This window comes from Podarcis gaigeae (genome assembly GCF_964106915.1).
Source record: "Podarcis gaigeae genome assembly, chromosome: 2".
NCBI classification, from domain to species: domain Eukaryota; kingdom Metazoa; phylum Chordata; class Lepidosauria; order Squamata; family Lacertidae; genus Podarcis; species Podarcis gaigeae.
The window spans coordinates 75,083,054-75,100,829 of NC_139679.1; the positions used below are offsets into that span (position 1 = coordinate 75,083,054).

General features: G+C 44.7%; 1 protein-coding gene across 2 annotated transcripts in view; it reads left to right on the forward strand.

Moving 5' to 3' along the window:
• Nucleotides 1-9,101: 9,101 nt before the first annotated feature.
• Nucleotides 9,102-17,776, forward strand: part of SEMA3G (semaphorin 3G) — a 75,259-nt gene continuing 66,584 nt past the window's right edge. The window contains exon 1 of one of the 2 annotated variants that reach the window (XM_083726563.1): nucleotides 9,102-9,618. In XM_083726563.1, coding sequence (XP_083582689.1) covers nucleotides 9,501-9,618 — 118 coding nt within the window. In that variant the 5' untranslated portion in view covers nucleotides 9,102-9,500. The remainder of the gene's footprint in view (nucleotides 9,619-17,776) is intronic. The other variant, XM_083726564.1, reaches the window with a different exon arrangement.

Consider the following 17,776-nt stretch of genomic DNA (forward strand, 5'->3'; position numbering starts at 1 on the left):
TCCAGAAGTTCTGGGGTGGTCACCCTACTTCATTTCCAATCGGTTCATATCCCGTAATTCCCTGCTGAAAACCTGTAATTGTTTATATCACAGATCTATTGGTTTATTTTTATTTTTTTGTTTTCTCCGGACAGCAGCAATCTAGTAGCATTAGGAAGCAGAGCAAACCAAAGCTGAACAAATCCACCACTAATGTGCAGTTATTGTGTCAAGAACATGTTGCAGAAGACACCCACAACCAAACACCAGACTGGAGAGACCTATAGTGTCATGTACCCTATAAGGTAAAGGTAAAGGACACCATGGCGGTTAAGTCCAGTCAAAGGCAACTATGGGGTGCTCATTTTGCTTTCAGGCTGAGGGAGCCAGCGTTTGTCCACAAACAGATTCTGGGTCATGTGGCCAGCATGACTAAACTGTTTCTGGCGCAACGGAACAGCGTGACAGAAACCAGAGCGCACGGAAACATGTCAATAGCTTAACACAAAAGAAAAATGGAGGCAGACGAGGACGGTGCTTGACAACAGTCCTGGGAATACTGGTTTAGGTTTGGATCAATATCACCAGTTAGCACAAAATACAGAAAAATAGACAAGACGGTGGTGGGCAAAGGAACCAAACACTGGAAGAGAGAGAGAGAGAGAGAGAGAGAGAGAGAGAGAGAGAGAGAGAGAGATTGGAAAGGATAGTCAAGCATCTGGGTGTGAGGGGGTGAGAGATGGGGTGTGTTCCAGGCATAGGGTATGTCTGTCAATCAGCAGGGGATGTAGCATTTTGGGGTGTAGACGTGACACTTCATACTACAGCAGAGATTTTAATGGCCTAGGATCATATAGTTGAAGGTGGTCTTGTATGACATCTAGTCCAACAGGAAGAGCCTGTTACAAAATGTTCCATGCCAGAGGTTCCCAAACTTTGATCAGCAAGCTTTGTTCTGGTGGCCTGCAAAATGACCATAGATTTGTGGCTGAAGAGAGGAGGTGGGATATCTATTCCATTGATTTGAATTGTAATTGTATTGCTGCTTTTATTTTTTATATGGTATTTTAATACAATACAGTATATAAGAAATAAAAGAGGCAATCAAAAGAGAATAAAAAATTGTACAACATATAGCACAGCATATTACAGTTGCTACAGCAGGCAGAAAAATAATTAAGCACTTTTCAAGGGGTCTGTGGTAGAGGAAAAAGTTTGGGCTCCACAGTTCCATGTGATTCTGAGGGGTCAGATTCAAAGGAGTTGGCCCTTTATGTCATTTGCACATAATCATCTGCTGCAACACACTGCCCCTTAGCTATGCAAATTGGTATTGACTTGAGCAAAGGCAACTGGTGTTAAATACAACATTCCCTTCTTTTTAAAGAAGTACTTGGGTATCCCTTTGGACTGTGAAAACTCTTTTAGGTTTTATGGTCTTTGTTTTTTATTTATTTTGTGAGCCTGGTCTTTTATTGTTGTTGTTGTTTATTAAATAAAATTTATATACCACCCTTCATCCAAAGAGCTCAGGCCAGTTCACAATTTTTTTTATAAAAAGAGTATTCTTCTCTGAGAAGTATCGGCATCGATGCCACTACATCTTTATGTACATTTGAGACACAATAAATACCGTATTTTTTTGCTCTATAAGACTCACTTTTTCCCTCCTAAAAAGTAAGGGGAAATGTGTGTGCGTCTTATAGAGCGAATGCAGGCTGCGCAGCTATCCCAGAAGCCAGAACAGCAAAAGGGATCGCTGCTTTCACTGTGCAGCGATCCCTCTTGCTGTTCTGGCTTCTGAGATTCATAATTTTTTTTCTTTCTTGTTTTCCTCCTCCAAAAACTAGGTGCGTCTTGTGGTCTGGTGCGTCTTACAGAGCGAAAAATACGGTAGTTTCTCTTGCCCCAAGGAAGTGCCAGTAGTGCATTATTTCCATTTGGCTGTTGCTGCATAATGCACCAACCTGAGAGCTTCCACAACCATAGAGGTGTTTTTTATTCTCCTCTCCTCCTCTCCTCCTTCCAATATGAATGGTGGAGCTGTGGATATTGCAATGGCCTCACTGCTCCATCGAGCTCCACTGCTGTTGGACAGGGGTTTAGATTGTACTCTTAAATCCCACCCCACCTTACTCCATTGACTTGAGTAGAACTTAAAAGGTAAAGGTAAAGGTACCCCTGCCCATACGGGCCAGTCTTGACAGACTCTGGGGTTGTGCGCCCATCTCACTTAAGAGGCCAGGGGCCAGCGCTGTCCGGAGACACTTCCGGGTCACGTGGCCAGCGTGACATCGCTGCTCTGGTGAGCCAGAGCCGCACAGGGAAACGCCGTTTACCTTCCCGCTGATAAGCGGTCCCTATTAATCTACTTGCACCCAGAGGTGCTTTCGAACTGCTAGGTTGGCAGGCGCTGGGACCGAGCAGCGGGAGCGCACCCCGCCGCAGGGATTCGAACCACCGACCTTTCGATCGGCAAGTCCTAGGCGCTGAGGCTTTAACCCACAGCGCCACCTGCGTCCCTTACCACTGAGTAAATGTGCTTGAGGCAGAGACAGAAGGAACAGAATTAAGGATAAACATCAGAGTCACACGGCACAAGCTTTTGTGAACTAGGGTCCACTTCATCAGATGCATGATGTGTTATCCTAAGCTGACAGGTATGTGTGTGTGTGGTTGGGGAGTCTGCACGCAGTGAGGTCAGAGGGAAATGAAATGCCAAAATTACAGACCTGGACAATTATGTTAAATTTTAAATGTATGCAGAATTGGTACAGTGGACTATTCACAAAGCAGTGTTGGAGGTAATGCAAACATTCTGGCTTTGGTAAGCTGACCTCGCTGCTTACAATTTGCCCCCAACCCCTTACAACCCTATGGATATATATACCTGTCAACTTAGGTCCTAAGTCTTAGAACAACACTTCATCCATCTTAAGAAGTCGACTCTAATCCATGAAACTTTATGCTATAATAAAAGTGCTGGCTATTAAGGTGCCACAAGATTCTTTGTTGCTTTTGCTGCAGGAGACTAACACAGCTGCCCAACAACAACAACAACAACAACAACAACAACAACAACAACAACAACTTGTATTTTATTGGCTGTATGCAGCCATGAGGGCCAGCGAACAGTAGAAAAGCAGCATACAGATGTTGTAGACGTATAAAATTAAACATCAAGATTTATCCCACCAGATCTTGGTTAAGTACCAGCAAGATCACACAGTTGTTTTCCTCATTCACTTACTGTTTAATCTTGGCCAGGGAATATAAAGTAAAAGTTATCTGCCAGAGCCTTTACTGGGAACATTTACTAGCTATATTGGCAGACAGGAAGTTTCCTCTTTCGACTCATTTTCATACACTTACTCCAGGACAGCCTGTTTGTGTTTATTTGACAAGTACAAATATGTTAATTATCGGACTGTTCACTGCAAAAGCATACAGCTTGCTCCTTTTCTAGAAGGCCAAGGGCTACTGGCACACACTGAAGCTGTGCAGTTGTTAACATGGCTAAGGTCTCCCCCTTTCCACAAGCTTTGATGCCTCTCTATTGCTCCTCCTGTCTGGAATACAAATCCTTTACCTCTCTCTCCTTCCTAAACTCTTCCTTGGGGATCCTGGGGCAAGCCCCGAACTAATTGAATTCAATTAGCACTCCCTCCTCTATGACATGCTGTAATTGATTGCATGCTGGACCTCCAGTATTCCCTCGCCTGGTCCTGACATCTGTTTAAAGCCTTTTCCTTCCTTTAAAGCATCTATGTCTCCTAACATCTATGTAACGCAGAACAGAGAATTTATGCTTGGCTCCTAGTGCTTGCATGAACATCTCAAGTTATCATTTGAGACACAGGCCAACCCTTCTTTCATTTTAAAAATTATACACACACACACATACACACAATTGCAGTTAAAATCTGACCCTTCTTGCAGGGAGTTCAGGTTGATGTAGATGGATCTGTCTTGCCCATTTCATCTCACAGGTACTCTGTAAGGTGGCTAACCCCTTTCAGCCTATGGGCCATATTTGCTCTTGGCCAATCCCTCAGGAGGTGCAAGCCAACAGAGGGTGGGGCCAAGACAAAAGAGGGTGTGGCCAAAGTGAGCCAACATTCCAATGCGTGTGTGCGTGCGCACGCGCACACACTCAAAGACAGAGGAAGCATTGTCTGTCCCACTGCTCATCAGATGATTAATGAGATGAACAGGGACAAGGGCAGTCCATATTCCCACCTGGTGGAGGATTATGTCAGCCTCTGTGCCCAGCCTAGTACCACAAAATGAGCATTGGCTCTTCCCCACTCATCAGAGGTTTAACTGGATCTACATTTTGTTTTGTTTTGTTAGGTAGGGCACTAAATTGTCTTGGTGGACTAGTGAGCTACCAGGGAAGACTTAGTGAGCTGGATGACGATGACAATGATAATAAACAAACAAACAAACAAACAATAATAATAATTTATTATTTCTACCCCACCCATCTGGCTGGGTTTCTCCAGCCACTCTGGGCGGTTCCCAACAGAATATTAAAAACACAATAAAATATCAAACATTAAAAGCTTCACTAAACAGGGCTGCTTTCAGATGTCTTCTAAAAGTCAGATAGTTGTTTATTGCCTTGACATCTGATGGGAGGCATTCCACAAGGCGGGCATCTCTACTGAGAAGGCCCTCTGCCTGGTTCCCTTGTAACCTCACTTCTCGCAGTGAGGGAACCGCCAGAAGGCCCTTAGAGCCTAGTTCTCAGTGTCCAGGCTGAATGATGGGAGTGGTAATGCTCCTTCAGGTATACTGGGCTCCTTCAGGTATACTGGATCAGGCTGGAGGGCATAGGAATCAACTCTTAGGGGTGGAGGTCCCTTTGCCCCCCATAAGGTATTTGAGGGGGCTGCCCCCCCCCAAGGTTGATGGGCATTGCCATTCAAATGGTGTGTGTGTGCCGTGCCATATGATTATGTGGGGCAGGGCTTAACTGCTTCACCCTCAATATTTTATTCAAGTTAGCACCCCTGCTGGAGGGTCAGTGGCTCCCCACTCCTGCCATATGGTAAGTTTAAATGTAAAGGGACCCCTGATCATTAGGTCCAGTCATGACTGACTCTGGGGTTGCGGCGCTCATCTCGTTTTATTGGCCGAGGGAGCTGGTGTATGTGGTCATGTGGCCAGCATGACTAAACCGCTTCTGGCGAACCAGAGCAGTGCACGGAAATGCCGTTTACCAGCAATGGGAGCTCACCCCATCACAGGGATTCGAACCGCTGACCTTCTGATCGGCAAGTCCTAGGCTCTGTGATTTAACCCACATCGCCACCCACGTCCCTATATGGTAAGTTAGCTGAGAGCTAATGACTGCTTCAGGCCACCCAGTGAGCTCTAGACTTGAGTGGGGTTATGGACCTGGATCTCCCCAGTCTTACTAATATTCTTAACCACCGCATCACACTGGTTCTCCGTATTCTTGCTGAAACTGAACTAGGGTCAAAGAGAAAATATGTCTTGGCAAAAAAAGTTTTTAATATATTCCACAATTATAAAGAGATGACCTGAACTTTTCCAACAATTCCGAAGTCTTATTTAAAACTTTTCTTCCCTTGTCCATCCCCCCGTCCCACCAGAATAGAAAGTGCAATGGATTTCCTCAGGCAACTTTAAAACTGGCTGGCCTTTTTTCTCAACATTGTTCTGGTGTAGCCCTTCTAATTTCATTCTTATTTGGAGCCTGGCAGTGCAGATGTTGGACCCATGAATGTTAACATGGGGCCCAAGTCCAAATTTTATCTTAGTACCACATGGTGTCTAATGATATTTATAGTAACTTGAAACAATGGTAAGTATTGTCTCTTTTCTCCCTCCCCCAAATGGCAGCAAAGGGCTTTGTAGATTGCAATAAATTAACCAGTCCCACTGCTATATCAGATTGGCATGTTTACTCAGAAGTAAGTCCCACTGTATTAAACAGGGTTTGCCCCTAGGAAAGGGTGCATAGGATTGCAGCCATGTTCTCTGACAAATGGAATAAAAGAACCGGGTGGGCAGGGAGTTTTGTTCTGGGGTGACCAGATTCAATAGGGGGTCAAGATTTTTTTTGGCTATAGCAGTTATGCGACACGGACAATCTCTGGGGGTGTAGTTTCTTATGTCATTGCAGCATTAAGGCACATACCTTCCAAAATTCTTCCTTCTAAAAGAAAAAAAAACACACACACACAAACCAAAACATTTCTAACAGCACAAAAGACCTATTCTATACTAACCCAGGCAGTTGTAGATATCCCTCAAGCTGTATGATGAATATACAGGAAACTAAGAAGTACAATGGAAGAATCCTTAGACAATTTGCGCAAGTGAACCCTGAACTTTCCTTGCTATTAATGTGAATGTGTGACTACCGGTAATGCAGAACAGAGAATGCTTTAATCTGAGTGGGCATTCTGGCCACTTAAAGTTTAATGCCAGCAAAAGTATTAGAAGCATATTCAATCAAACTCTCTTAAAGCCACATAGTTGAAAATGCTCTTTGTTATAACCAGATGAATAATTTCAAAGATGCACTGTGGCTCAAAAACATTTTGTATAACTCCCTGTGTTCACAGAACCAAAATGTCTCAAGACCATAAGAAGAGCCCATCTTGGTCCAGTATCCTGTTCTCATAGCAGCCAATCAGGAAGTCCGTAAGTTACCGGTAGTAGCCATTGACAGACTTATCATCCATGAACTTATTTAAACTGCTTTCAAAGCCATCCAAGTTGATGGCCATTGGCACATCTTGTGTTAGTGATTTCCATGGTTTAAATATGCGCAGTGTGAATAAGTACTTCCTTTTGTCTTTCCTGACTCTTTCAACTTTCAGCTTCACTGAATGACGCCAGGTTCTATCATTATGAAAGCAGGGTGGGAAGTGTCTCTGTTCACTTGCTCTGCCACCATGAACAATTTTATACACATCTGTAACTGTAACATTTTCCAGTTACCGGTACTTGTCATTTTTTCTAAACTAAAAAGAAAGCCCAAAATGTTTCAGTCTTTACTTGGGGTGGAATTGTTCCAGCCCCTTGACCATTTTGATTGTCCTTTTCTGAACCTTTTCCAGCTCTACAGTATCTTTTTTAAGGGGAGGCAACCAGAACTGTATACAGCAGAGCTTTCCAAACTGTGTGTCGTGACATGTTAGTGTGTCAGCTGCAGTGTGTAGGTGTGTTGCGTGAACACTCCTAGCACTCCTACTGGGGCTGGAAAGGGGTTAGCTTAACCTCCTGTTTGCTAGTAAGACTGAATTACTGTGTCGTGAAATGATGCATGTCTAAAAAGTGTGTCACCAACATGAAAAGTTTGGAAAAGCTCTGGTATACAGTACAGTATTCCAAATTTAGTTGCATGTACATCTGTCCAATGGCATGATGATACTGTCAGTTTCATTCTCAAACCCTTTTCTAATTATTCCTAACGTTGAATTTATGTTTTTTCATAGCTGCCACACACTGGGCTGAAATTTTCATTGAATTGTCCATCATGGCTTCAATATGTCTTTCCTGAACAGTCATCACCAATACTGTATGCAAGTATAATTTTGACTCCATAAGCATACATGTGAAATTAGAAATTTACTTATTTATTTTGCTCAAATGTGCATCACTTCATGCTTGTTTCTACTGAGTTGCATTTGCCATTCTAATGCTCATTAGCCTGGTTTTGAGTAATACTTTTGAGCACCTCACAGTTCCTTTTTGTTCTTACCACCCTGAACAATATGGTGACATCAGCAAACCTGGCCACCTCACAGCCTAACGCTTACTGGTAAGTCCAGACCATTTACAGGCAAGGCTTCAGTTTCCTGAAGGAAGCCTTCTTGCCTCTAACGCCTTCCTTGGCACTGCTTGTTAACCACACTGGCATCCTCTTGGCCTAGTGGTACCTTCCCTGATCTTTGGTATAACTAAGTCAATAGACTTGGGTTCCTTTGGGAGAAAGGATAGGATACCAACTCAATAGATGAAAGCAAATGTAGTATCTGTGGCTAATAGGCAAGAAGCTCAGGGTTTCTTTGTTGTTGCTTTCCATGAGCTAATGCTTTTAGAGGCTGAAGGAAATAATGAAGAAGATGCTGGAATGGAGTCTTCTGTTAGAAACCCATGCTGTTACAAAATCTTTAAGCGTCTGGGCTTGGCCAGTGTCAGAAAGAGGATGATAGTCTGCATGGGCCACTGGACCTGCTGTTCATCATTTCTCCACAGTCACTTCCTTTTAAAAAAATTAATGCGTGTTCAAGGTAGTTTACACCATGCAGTTTCATCCTATGCAAAGTGGCGACTGGTGCCCATTGGGGCTGATGGGGAAGAAGGCAGTTTTGCCCCCATCCTCCTCCTTGATGCTACACACATGTAAATTGCAGGCAGGTGGGGCCCGTCTGAGATGGTGGGGCAGTGCCCCATCTGCTCAGATGGACCAGCCTTCATTGGCCGATGCATATTTACTTGGAAATAAGGCCAACTTGTGGTCAACGTATGAGTCAGGCAGCCTTGGTAGTGGCTCCATGTTCTTCCATTCTGTTACTTTGCTGTGGTGACCAGGCTGGTCAGACTCAAAAATGGGTATCAATATGTTTTTTTAAAGAGCAAGCCACTCTTAGGCATCCCATTTCTCTGCTCCGTTTTATCTGGAACAGGCGCCAGCGCCAGCTCAGAATGTGCGTAAAATGAGATCAGTGCGAGAAACAAAAAGGAGCAGGTAACGGGGGCAGTTCAAATGGACACATCTGGCAGCAAGGAGAACCTGAGAGACACTGCTGGACTGTGTCCATTTGGCTAGAGTGGGGAATCAATATATTTATTTTTCAGATGGGGGAACGGGTGTGGGGAGTGCATTCTTTGGGATGGAAAAACCGTTGCAGGCATGGAGAGGAGGGTGTAGTAGGGAAATATTACAGGAGATTAGATCCCCAAACCCAATTCCAGGGATCAACTCCATCCCCCTTTCGTGAGAATGGACAGGAGTCAGTCAGCGTGGAGCTACAGCAGGGAGTCATTTAACTTGGCAGTTGCTTTTCCGTCTCAGCGGAAGGAGAGAGTGGGCAGCACTGAGGAGAAATGTAACACATGCACAAATACATCCACACCCTGAGGGGTGCCTCGCTCGGTGGGGCAGCTTAGTCGCCTCAGGCGCGTGCGGCTGGCGGGAAGTCCTTGAAGGCGGGCCGCGCCTCCCTCCCGCGTCCTTTCCCCGCCTCAGCTCTCTGGGTCTCTGGCGATCGCCTTGCTGAGAAGCTGGGTGGAGCCCTGCCTGTATAAAACTTTTGCAGGAGACGCGCGGCCGGCTCGAACTCCTGAGGGCGCGTCGCGCTCGTTCAGTGTGTAGAGGGAGAGAGCGCGCGCTGCGGGAGCCGCCACTTCTAGCAGGCCGGCGGCGGCGCACTGAGAGGCGTCCCTGTCGCGACGGGAGAAGCGGGGTCAGGGTGCCAACCCGTCTGAACTGACGGGAAGGAGCGGCTGCCTCTCTGCGAGAGCCAAAGCGAGGGACCATGAAAGGCGGATACATGTTGGCTGGCCTGGCGACCTGGTGGTGGCTCATCTGCAACCCCTTTGCCAGCTGCGGTGCCACGAAGGGCAGCGTGCCTCGACTTCGCCTCTCATCTAAAGGTAAGCTTATGATTATCACCTCACTCAGTAGAAAGCATTCCCCCCCTTTGAAAAAAAAATCATATTTGATGCTCGCTTTCTTTTCTTATTTGGCCTCCAAATCATCTTTGGAGGTGGGACTTTAATGTTCCCATTTTACAGATGAGCAATGGAGGCTGAGAAAGTGCGGCTCGAGCGAGTCGCATCCATGGGCCAGGCAGTCGAGGGAAGAATTAGGTTTTGAACCCTGTTTTTCCAAAGAAAGCCAAGTCTGCCTCCACACCTGAAGCTTCTGTGTGTATGGGCGCTTTCAGAAGACCTGTTTCGTTCATAGTGATTTGTTTGCAGGGGAATCAGGCAACAGGGGTGGTTTTAAGGAGCATTCATTCTGAAATGCTTGTGAGGAGGTTAGAAGATGTTGTATCATACCTGAAAATAATGGCAGTCTGGAAGCGCTGTGTGTATACGTGTTTCCAGCTTAAGTTGGTTAACAATGAGAATGTGAACACACAACCTTGGCCAGTATTTTTTTGCTGTGTGTTGGTCCTTCACCTGTACCACAATAAGTACAGGAGAGGCTTAGAAGTACTTCTTTGTTTTCATACGTGACACCAATCCAACATTTTATCCTCTAGAACATGCTAACAGCTCTCTCTGTGTGTCTCAGTAGTCCAGGCTGGGATGGTCCCATGTGCACTTTTTTGTTTGCTGGGTACTTTATTGGCTCCCAGTTGCCACATGGAGATTCTTTGGACTGAGTTCCACATTCTTCAGAGAGGTGGCAGATGATAGAATCCATTGAAGAGCTTTGATCATGACTTATTTCCTGAGTTGAGTAAGAGAAGATGTAAGAACAGGGATGGCAGGTGAGGGATCTTGGCATTGGGTGGGAAGCAATGCCTGGCTGGGTTGTCAAAGTGTGTAAGTGTCCTAGGGATCAAGAACAGGAAGCTTGTGAGAATGAAGTAATATAGGTGGTCGTGGAGAAATGGGGGCAAAGTTGCATACATGTCAGCATCCGTATTTTCTCCTCTGTGTGCTATCTCTTGCTATGTATGTAGCACACATTTGAACAGATCATTTCCAGGAACACTCATTTATGAAATGCAGCACATATAACACATGCCAAATGTACATGAAAATCCAGCAGAACTGCCAACTGAATAGGAAGGAAAAACCAGCCAGCTTTGGTCTTGCGCCCTTAACAGCAGCTGCTTGTGCAGAAATCAGCAGGTGAAGCTTTTTACAGCATGACAGTGAACATTATCTCTTGATAATAACTGCATAAAGTAGTTATTGCTAAAGCACAGCTGCAGGGATCAGCTAAACAATTGGAAACTCCACTGAATTCACCTGAGCAAGCCTAGGTGTAAAACTTGCTGCTGATTTTTATTTGGCCTCTCTGCCCCTTTTCGCTATCAAAGGCTACTATAATCACTTCCAGTATTAAAGGCAATATGGTGAATACGAACTGCAGGAGCAGAGAGTGCTGTTGTGCTCATGTCCAGCTTTTGGGGTTCCCATAAGCACCAGGTAGGCCACTGTGGGAGCAGAAGGCTGGCTAAGATCCAGCTTTAGTCTGATCCAGCAGGGCTTTTCTTATGTTCACTTTGCCAAAGCACATTAGGCAGTTGACTATGTACTGGTGTCTTTATTAGAAGTTTGCAGCATTTTCTGATGTCATTGTGTGGCTTCCTTTTCTCTCTTGTGTTCTTTTTTCTTCTGTGTGATTTTTAAAAGAACTTTTTAGGTGTGTTGTTTATGTTGCTTTATTGCTTTTACTGATTGAGATGTTTTGCTTTTAAATGTTGTAATGTTGAAGGGACCTCTCTTAAAAGATTGGGTATATATTTTTTAAAAATGAAATGAGATGAAAATAACATATATGCCCCCCCCCCCAAGTAGCAACCTACCACTCTTACAGAACATTAAATGCAGCTCATGGCAGGTTAAAAACTATCGGTTGTAGCCAGCTAAGTTTTCTTAGTGCAATGTCTTCTGTTTGCACAGCAGGACTTTTTTCTCTCTCTCCTCCCTCTTTTGCCTCCCCCAAATCCTGTTCTGGGGGTTCCCTCAATCCCCCAAAGCATATTTGGAGGAGGGAGCAGGAAGATGAGAATGAGAAGAAGTCCTATTGCTCAGGCAGAATTCTTTTTACTTATGCAGCAGTGGGGAACCTATGGGCCAACTTTAACAGGGAATGGTGCAACCCTCCCATCAATCACATGATGCCATTATAATGCAGGCTGCTTTGACAGGTGGGCCAAACTGGATCCCTTGGTGGCCAAGGTTGGCCCATGTGCCTAAGGTTTCTTACCCTGTGCTAATGGGATGGCTCTGCTGGATACAGCCTGATGGTTCTGTTACTCCGTCTAGCCAGTGCCTGCACTCACTTGCAGTGCCCTCTTCAAGGTCTCAGCCAGGAAACAGCCCTGCTCTCTGAGAGCCTTCTGAACTGGAGATGCCAGGGTCCTTTTTTATGCAAAACATGCACTCTGCTCCTGAGCTATGAGCCCCCACCACCCACCCTCTCTGTGTTCCCAGGAGAAAGTTGTAACAACCATAGCCTGCTTTGTTTCAGCTGTCAAGGCTCTGTTTTCTTTAGCCAGCTTGGGGGCAGGATGATCATATCTCAGAGCAGGTAGCATGAATGAGAGCAAGGGAAGATGCTCCAGGTGTTCCATGTGCTTGTAAAGTTGCCCGAACTGTCTCAACCAGGGCTAGCACTTCCAAGATACAGATTGAGTTGTTTCCTGTTGCTCTCACTCTCAACTGGGTTGATTCCGGTTGAATCTGTCAGGTCTGCAGAGCTTGAACTAGTAAGCTTAGGAGTGGCTAAAGCACATACATATTTGGAATGCCTGCTCTGCAAATGTCAATTCTGTTTCCTCAGCAGTGCAACGCTGTAATGCTATATGGACTAGGGTCGATTGCATGTTAGAAATACACTCCCCACCTAGCCATTCACTTGCCATCTCTAATCCCCCAAAAGGTTGGTTACTGTCAGATCCACAGTGAACTACTGGATCCAATTCAAGTGTAAGCACACACAGCCATAAAAAATACCTAAAAGAGTGTCCCATTCTGTGTTAATCATCTTGCATGCTACAACTAATTTGGGATGCCCTGTAGGTGCTGCCACTGCTAGATGCCTCTCAGTTGGCAATTGATCTATGTCAAGTCCTCCTCTGTAGTGTTTACTCATTTGTGGAATGCATTGCCCTCCCCAATGAGGTGCATCTGTCTGCATCTTTACTAACATTCAAGAGAACTTTAAAAACCTACTTGCTTACTGAGCCATTTGATGGCTGAAATACACCGTTCCTTGAGACCCTGAGATTATTAGCTGGGAGGATATGTGATTGTTCTCAGATGTTTTAAATGTCTTTAATTTGTAAACAATTGTATTGAAGCCCTGCTGATGTGTTTTGTTGCATTACAAAGATGTGTACAAATGTGACATGAAGGCTGGCAATGTTACCGCTGCTGTGTGGGAATCCCTTTCAGAAGAACACAGTGCTCATCCATAGCAGTGGCCAGAGGAGGAATGACTGCTGGGAGGAACGCAGAGAGAAGGAGCACCATGGTGCATGTGCAGCAACACAACCAGATGCCTTAATCTGCCCCAGCTACAACAAAACATGTCTCTCACATACCAGTCTCTACTGCCACAGTAGGTGCTGTAACCTTCCAACAGTTTGATTTCATCTCCAAAGATTCACTCCTCCATTACCTCCCAAGACAGACGGTTTGCAGTTCCTGGACAGGAATTCCTAGTATTTTCTGACACCAGAAGCTTAGCAATTTTTTCACAAGAAAGAGGAAAACCCAAAGACTTGAGAACTGTAGTTTGGACAGCCCATATCACAAAGTCACTCAATGTCAATATTATGGTTGGGAACCAAATGAGTCTTTTTTGAGAATGGAGACCTTTGTGCAAGAAGATGGGTAGGAAGAAAGTACAAAATGCAAGAATCAGAGACATACATTTGGACTTGCGTCTTAGCCAGAAGGTTTGTTCCTTTCTGCATTTATTTTGTTGCCTGGCTCCTATGGAAGCCAGGGGTCAAATCCACATTTGATTCTCATTGGAATACAGTATGCATAGAGGCCCATGCTTGTGGGTAGTTTTGGAGTATAGCATCTCATTGAGGTATTGATAAAATGGCAGCTGCACATACTTAGACATAAAATTTCTCTTTCTGACTGGATATTCATTGCTTCAAGATCCAACTGCATGCAATATGAGAGACTGTGGTCAGCAAGCAAAGTCTCCTTAGCCTCAAATAGGCTAAAGGAAATGGAGGAAAGTCTGCCTTTAGGAGCAGCTGGGGGAATGCAGGAAACACAAAACAGAAGAGTTGGGCTTGTGCTGCCTTAGATTGAATACTCATGCAGATTTTCACCAGAGGCAGATGCGGTACTGGCTGAAGCCCAGACTGATGTATCTAATGATCTGAGAGCCTCAGGACTGGAAATGGTAAAGACTCTGAATCCTCAGTTGAGTTATTCTCTAAGTACTTTGTAGTCATGGACATTTGCCTCATCATAGAAGGGAAGTAAAATGAATCACGCTAAAAAATAATGCAAGCATTCAATTTCCGACAGTTTTTGGTTTTCTAAACTTGCTTGTCAGACAGCATCCATCTACCATAGGGGGTGTTGTAAAACAAGGAAAATATAAATCTGAAAGTGTTCAAGCAGCTCCAAGCTAGGAGAGATTGTTGAGAACAGTCTTGAACTGCTTGAAAAAATAAACCAACGTAAATTTGATGTTTAAATATAGCTCCTCTTTCAACACCTCTCCAACAGTTGTCATAGCTGAATACCTATAATTTACATTGCAGCTTATGAATGCTTGCAGAAACAATAATAGGTGCTATTAGTGAAAACTGGACCGCAAATTATTTCAGCGATAATCAAGGCACTTGGACCAGTGCCTAAAAATGTGAATGAGTAGCTCAAGATAACAATGGGCACAGAATTCCAGAGGGGCAGCCATGTTTACCTGTTAACAGCAAACACACATCACACACACAAGTCTTTTGTTTAAGGTGCCACCAAGCTTATTAATGTGTCAGCAACACAACTGCAGGCTTGTACCCAAAAACTGGGCTGTTAGGGCCTGTGAGAATTCCAAGGAGGGGAGATTCCACAGCAAATAACAGAACCCACATATATCCTGGTCTTGATTCTTGGCCTGCATTTGTTGAAAACTGGATAAAATTAAAAGCGTTGCTTTTAAGGGTATGAATAGGCCATGTCTACACCTCCCTTAGCTTCTGGAATAGGAAACAGAGAGGAGGCAGCCGCAAGATACACATCAGAATGCAGGAATGGTGTGGCATAGGGAGAATCCCTCCCCCCCCCTTCATTCCACTGTGGACCCCATGTCCAAATGGCATTGTGCCCATCTGATATCTAGATCTGTGCAGATCTTAAAAAAGGAAATGTACCACTTTGGAGAAAGCAAAATTGTTCCAGCCCTTCAAAATATCCTGCGTTTGTTTTTTGTTTTTTCAAGCCAAGTATTCAACTGAAGACTACAGTAATTCAAACATTACTTCAGTGGTATAGTTGGCAGCTGCCATTGTGGATCTTTCTGTGTGGCTACAGTAGATTCAAAAGTTACCATAATTCATGGAGCCCAAACCAAAATATTTTCATGTTGACATCTAGCATGATTTCCCTCTATATTCAGTCTTCTGTTTCAGGGAGAGGAACAGTAATAACCATTAGAGATATTTTATAGAATAGCATGTGGCCTGTTCTAACCAACTGCTTTTCTCTAAAATGCAAGGCTTGGCTCACTAAAGGACCAAAAGTGTATGTTTTAAGGCTTCTCTTCAAAATTCATTCTCATTAAAATAACTTATGTTTATTAGGAAAACACCATAGAGATACAGCTAAATGAAAATATTCAACATATTAACATATGCCTGTGTAACTATTCAGCACTTTCACTGATTGTTAACAATAATCACTGTGGCAAACTCTGGAGATAAGCCATTTTTGGCTTAGGACAGTGGGAGCAAGGTAATGTGATTTAGGACAATGGGAGCGAGGTAATGTGACTCCCTGTCAGTAACACTTAAGAGGTCTATGTTGTAGTGTTTTCTAATATCCAGCAGCAAGGTTTCTTAATAACATGAAAGGAAAAGCTTTGACCACTTATCCCTTAACCAGAGGATCAAAGTAAGGCTGAGGCACGTTGTAAACAAAACTGGATTTTTATTTATGCACACTCAATGAGGGTTAAGGACGCAGGTGGCGCTGTGGGTAAAAGCCTCAGCGCCTAGGGCTTGCCGATCGAAAGGTCGGCGGTTCGAATCCCTGCGGCGGGGTGCGCTCCTGTCGTTAGGTCCCAGCGCCTGCCAACCTAGCAGTTCGAAAGCACCCTCGGGTGCAAGTAGATAAATAGGGACCGCTTACCAGCAGGAAGGTAAACGGCATTTCCGTGTGCGGCTCTGGCTCGCCAGAGCAGCGATGTCACGCTGGCCACGTGACCCGGAAGTATCTCCGGACAGCGCTGGCCCCCGGCCTCTTGAGTGAGATGGGCGCACCAACCCCAGAGTCTGGCAAGACTGGCCCGTACGGGCAGGGGTACCTTTACCTTTACCTTTAGTGAGGGTTAAAGCTTTGTGGTTACTCTTCTAAGGCACAGCACTTTGTTTCAGTCAAAATCACTTTACAGAAGAAATTAAGAACCTTACTTAAAATGCCTACTTTAAACTTGTGCCTCCTAGAATCATTTGATCTACGAAGGTGGTCAGATGCCCCCAGCTCCTTCTAGAATCTTTTCTTACCATTGAGGGAAATCATTTGGTTTGTCCTGCCCAGCAAGCCCCCATCTACCAAGGTAATTCCCTAGCCCAAACACCTTCCAAGCCTTGCCCAGGTTCTGTCATTTAACTCTCTACCCCTTCCTGTTTGACTGACCTTCTATCCATTTTGGACTACAATGCCCATCAGCCCCAGCCAGCATGGACAATAATCAAAGGTGATGGGAGGTGAAGAGGCAAAGAAATGCAAGCTATGAGCATAGGTGAACACGCTGCTTACTGGTGGTGGTGGTGGAAGGTGTCACATGAATAAGAAGCAAACCTGTATGTGAAGGACATGTTAAAGCTCTGGGTTTTGGTGGCATCTTCTTGAAATGTCTCTGAGCACTTCTGATCTTTTTAAGGTGCAAACATACGTGCTTAATTTCAAATATAACAGCTACCAATTTGAGTTAGACCCAAGGCTGAGACAAGAATTCTGAAGCCATGGTAATTCACCATGGAGAAAGGGACATGTGGAGGGGGCAAGATGTACAAAGTGGGAAGCATATCCCAGAGGTCTCTAGGTCATTTCTTTTCATTTCAAGTGTGGGACTGGTGTTGAGCAAGGTTAAAATGGTGCATGCACAAATCTCTCTGGAACCGCAACAGATTTTAGATCAGTCCTCTGCAAGGGTTACATGTATATCTGTTTCATTGCAAAGGCTACTGTCTTCTAGAGTTTTGATAAAGCATGTCTGTGTATTAAAAGAGAAACCTGTGTAGCTTATTTCCTTTATCACACCCTCATTGACCGATTGCTGGATGGCCCTCTGGTTTCTGGAAGTAAGTCTAATGTTTCATGGAACCATAAACATCAAGAATATCCAGTCAAGCTGTGCATGAATTGGAGGGTGTTAGGCTTCTAGCACCTGAGTGCTCAGCATTGTCTCCAGTACCACACATACTGTCCCTCATGCACACTCAGGATCCCCTGTGGTATCCCCCAACCCCCTGGAGCAGATTTTGAGGGTGCACAGGAGACTGCTGGGGGAAGGGGAGGAATGGAAAGTTCCAATGCAGAAGTCTGTTTCACAAGTGGAACAGCAGCACTGAGTACTGTCTTGAATCTCTCCAGTGCTATGCTGTGGGGAGGTCTGTGCCAGACCCCACACTGAGCAGGAGGATGTTGAGTGGCTGTGTTTGGAGATGGTGCTGCATGGACCATTGTTTATCACATCTCACATTCAAGAAGACCTTTCCATTTTCCCTTGTTGCAAAGGAGCAGGACCAAAACATCCTTGTCATCCTCCTTTGACACAGGGAGGTGTCTTGCTCACCCCTCACCCTCTCAGTTTCCTTTCCCTTGTAGTTTATTTTTAAACAGGTCATCCTTTCATGCTGTAGTTTATTTGTTG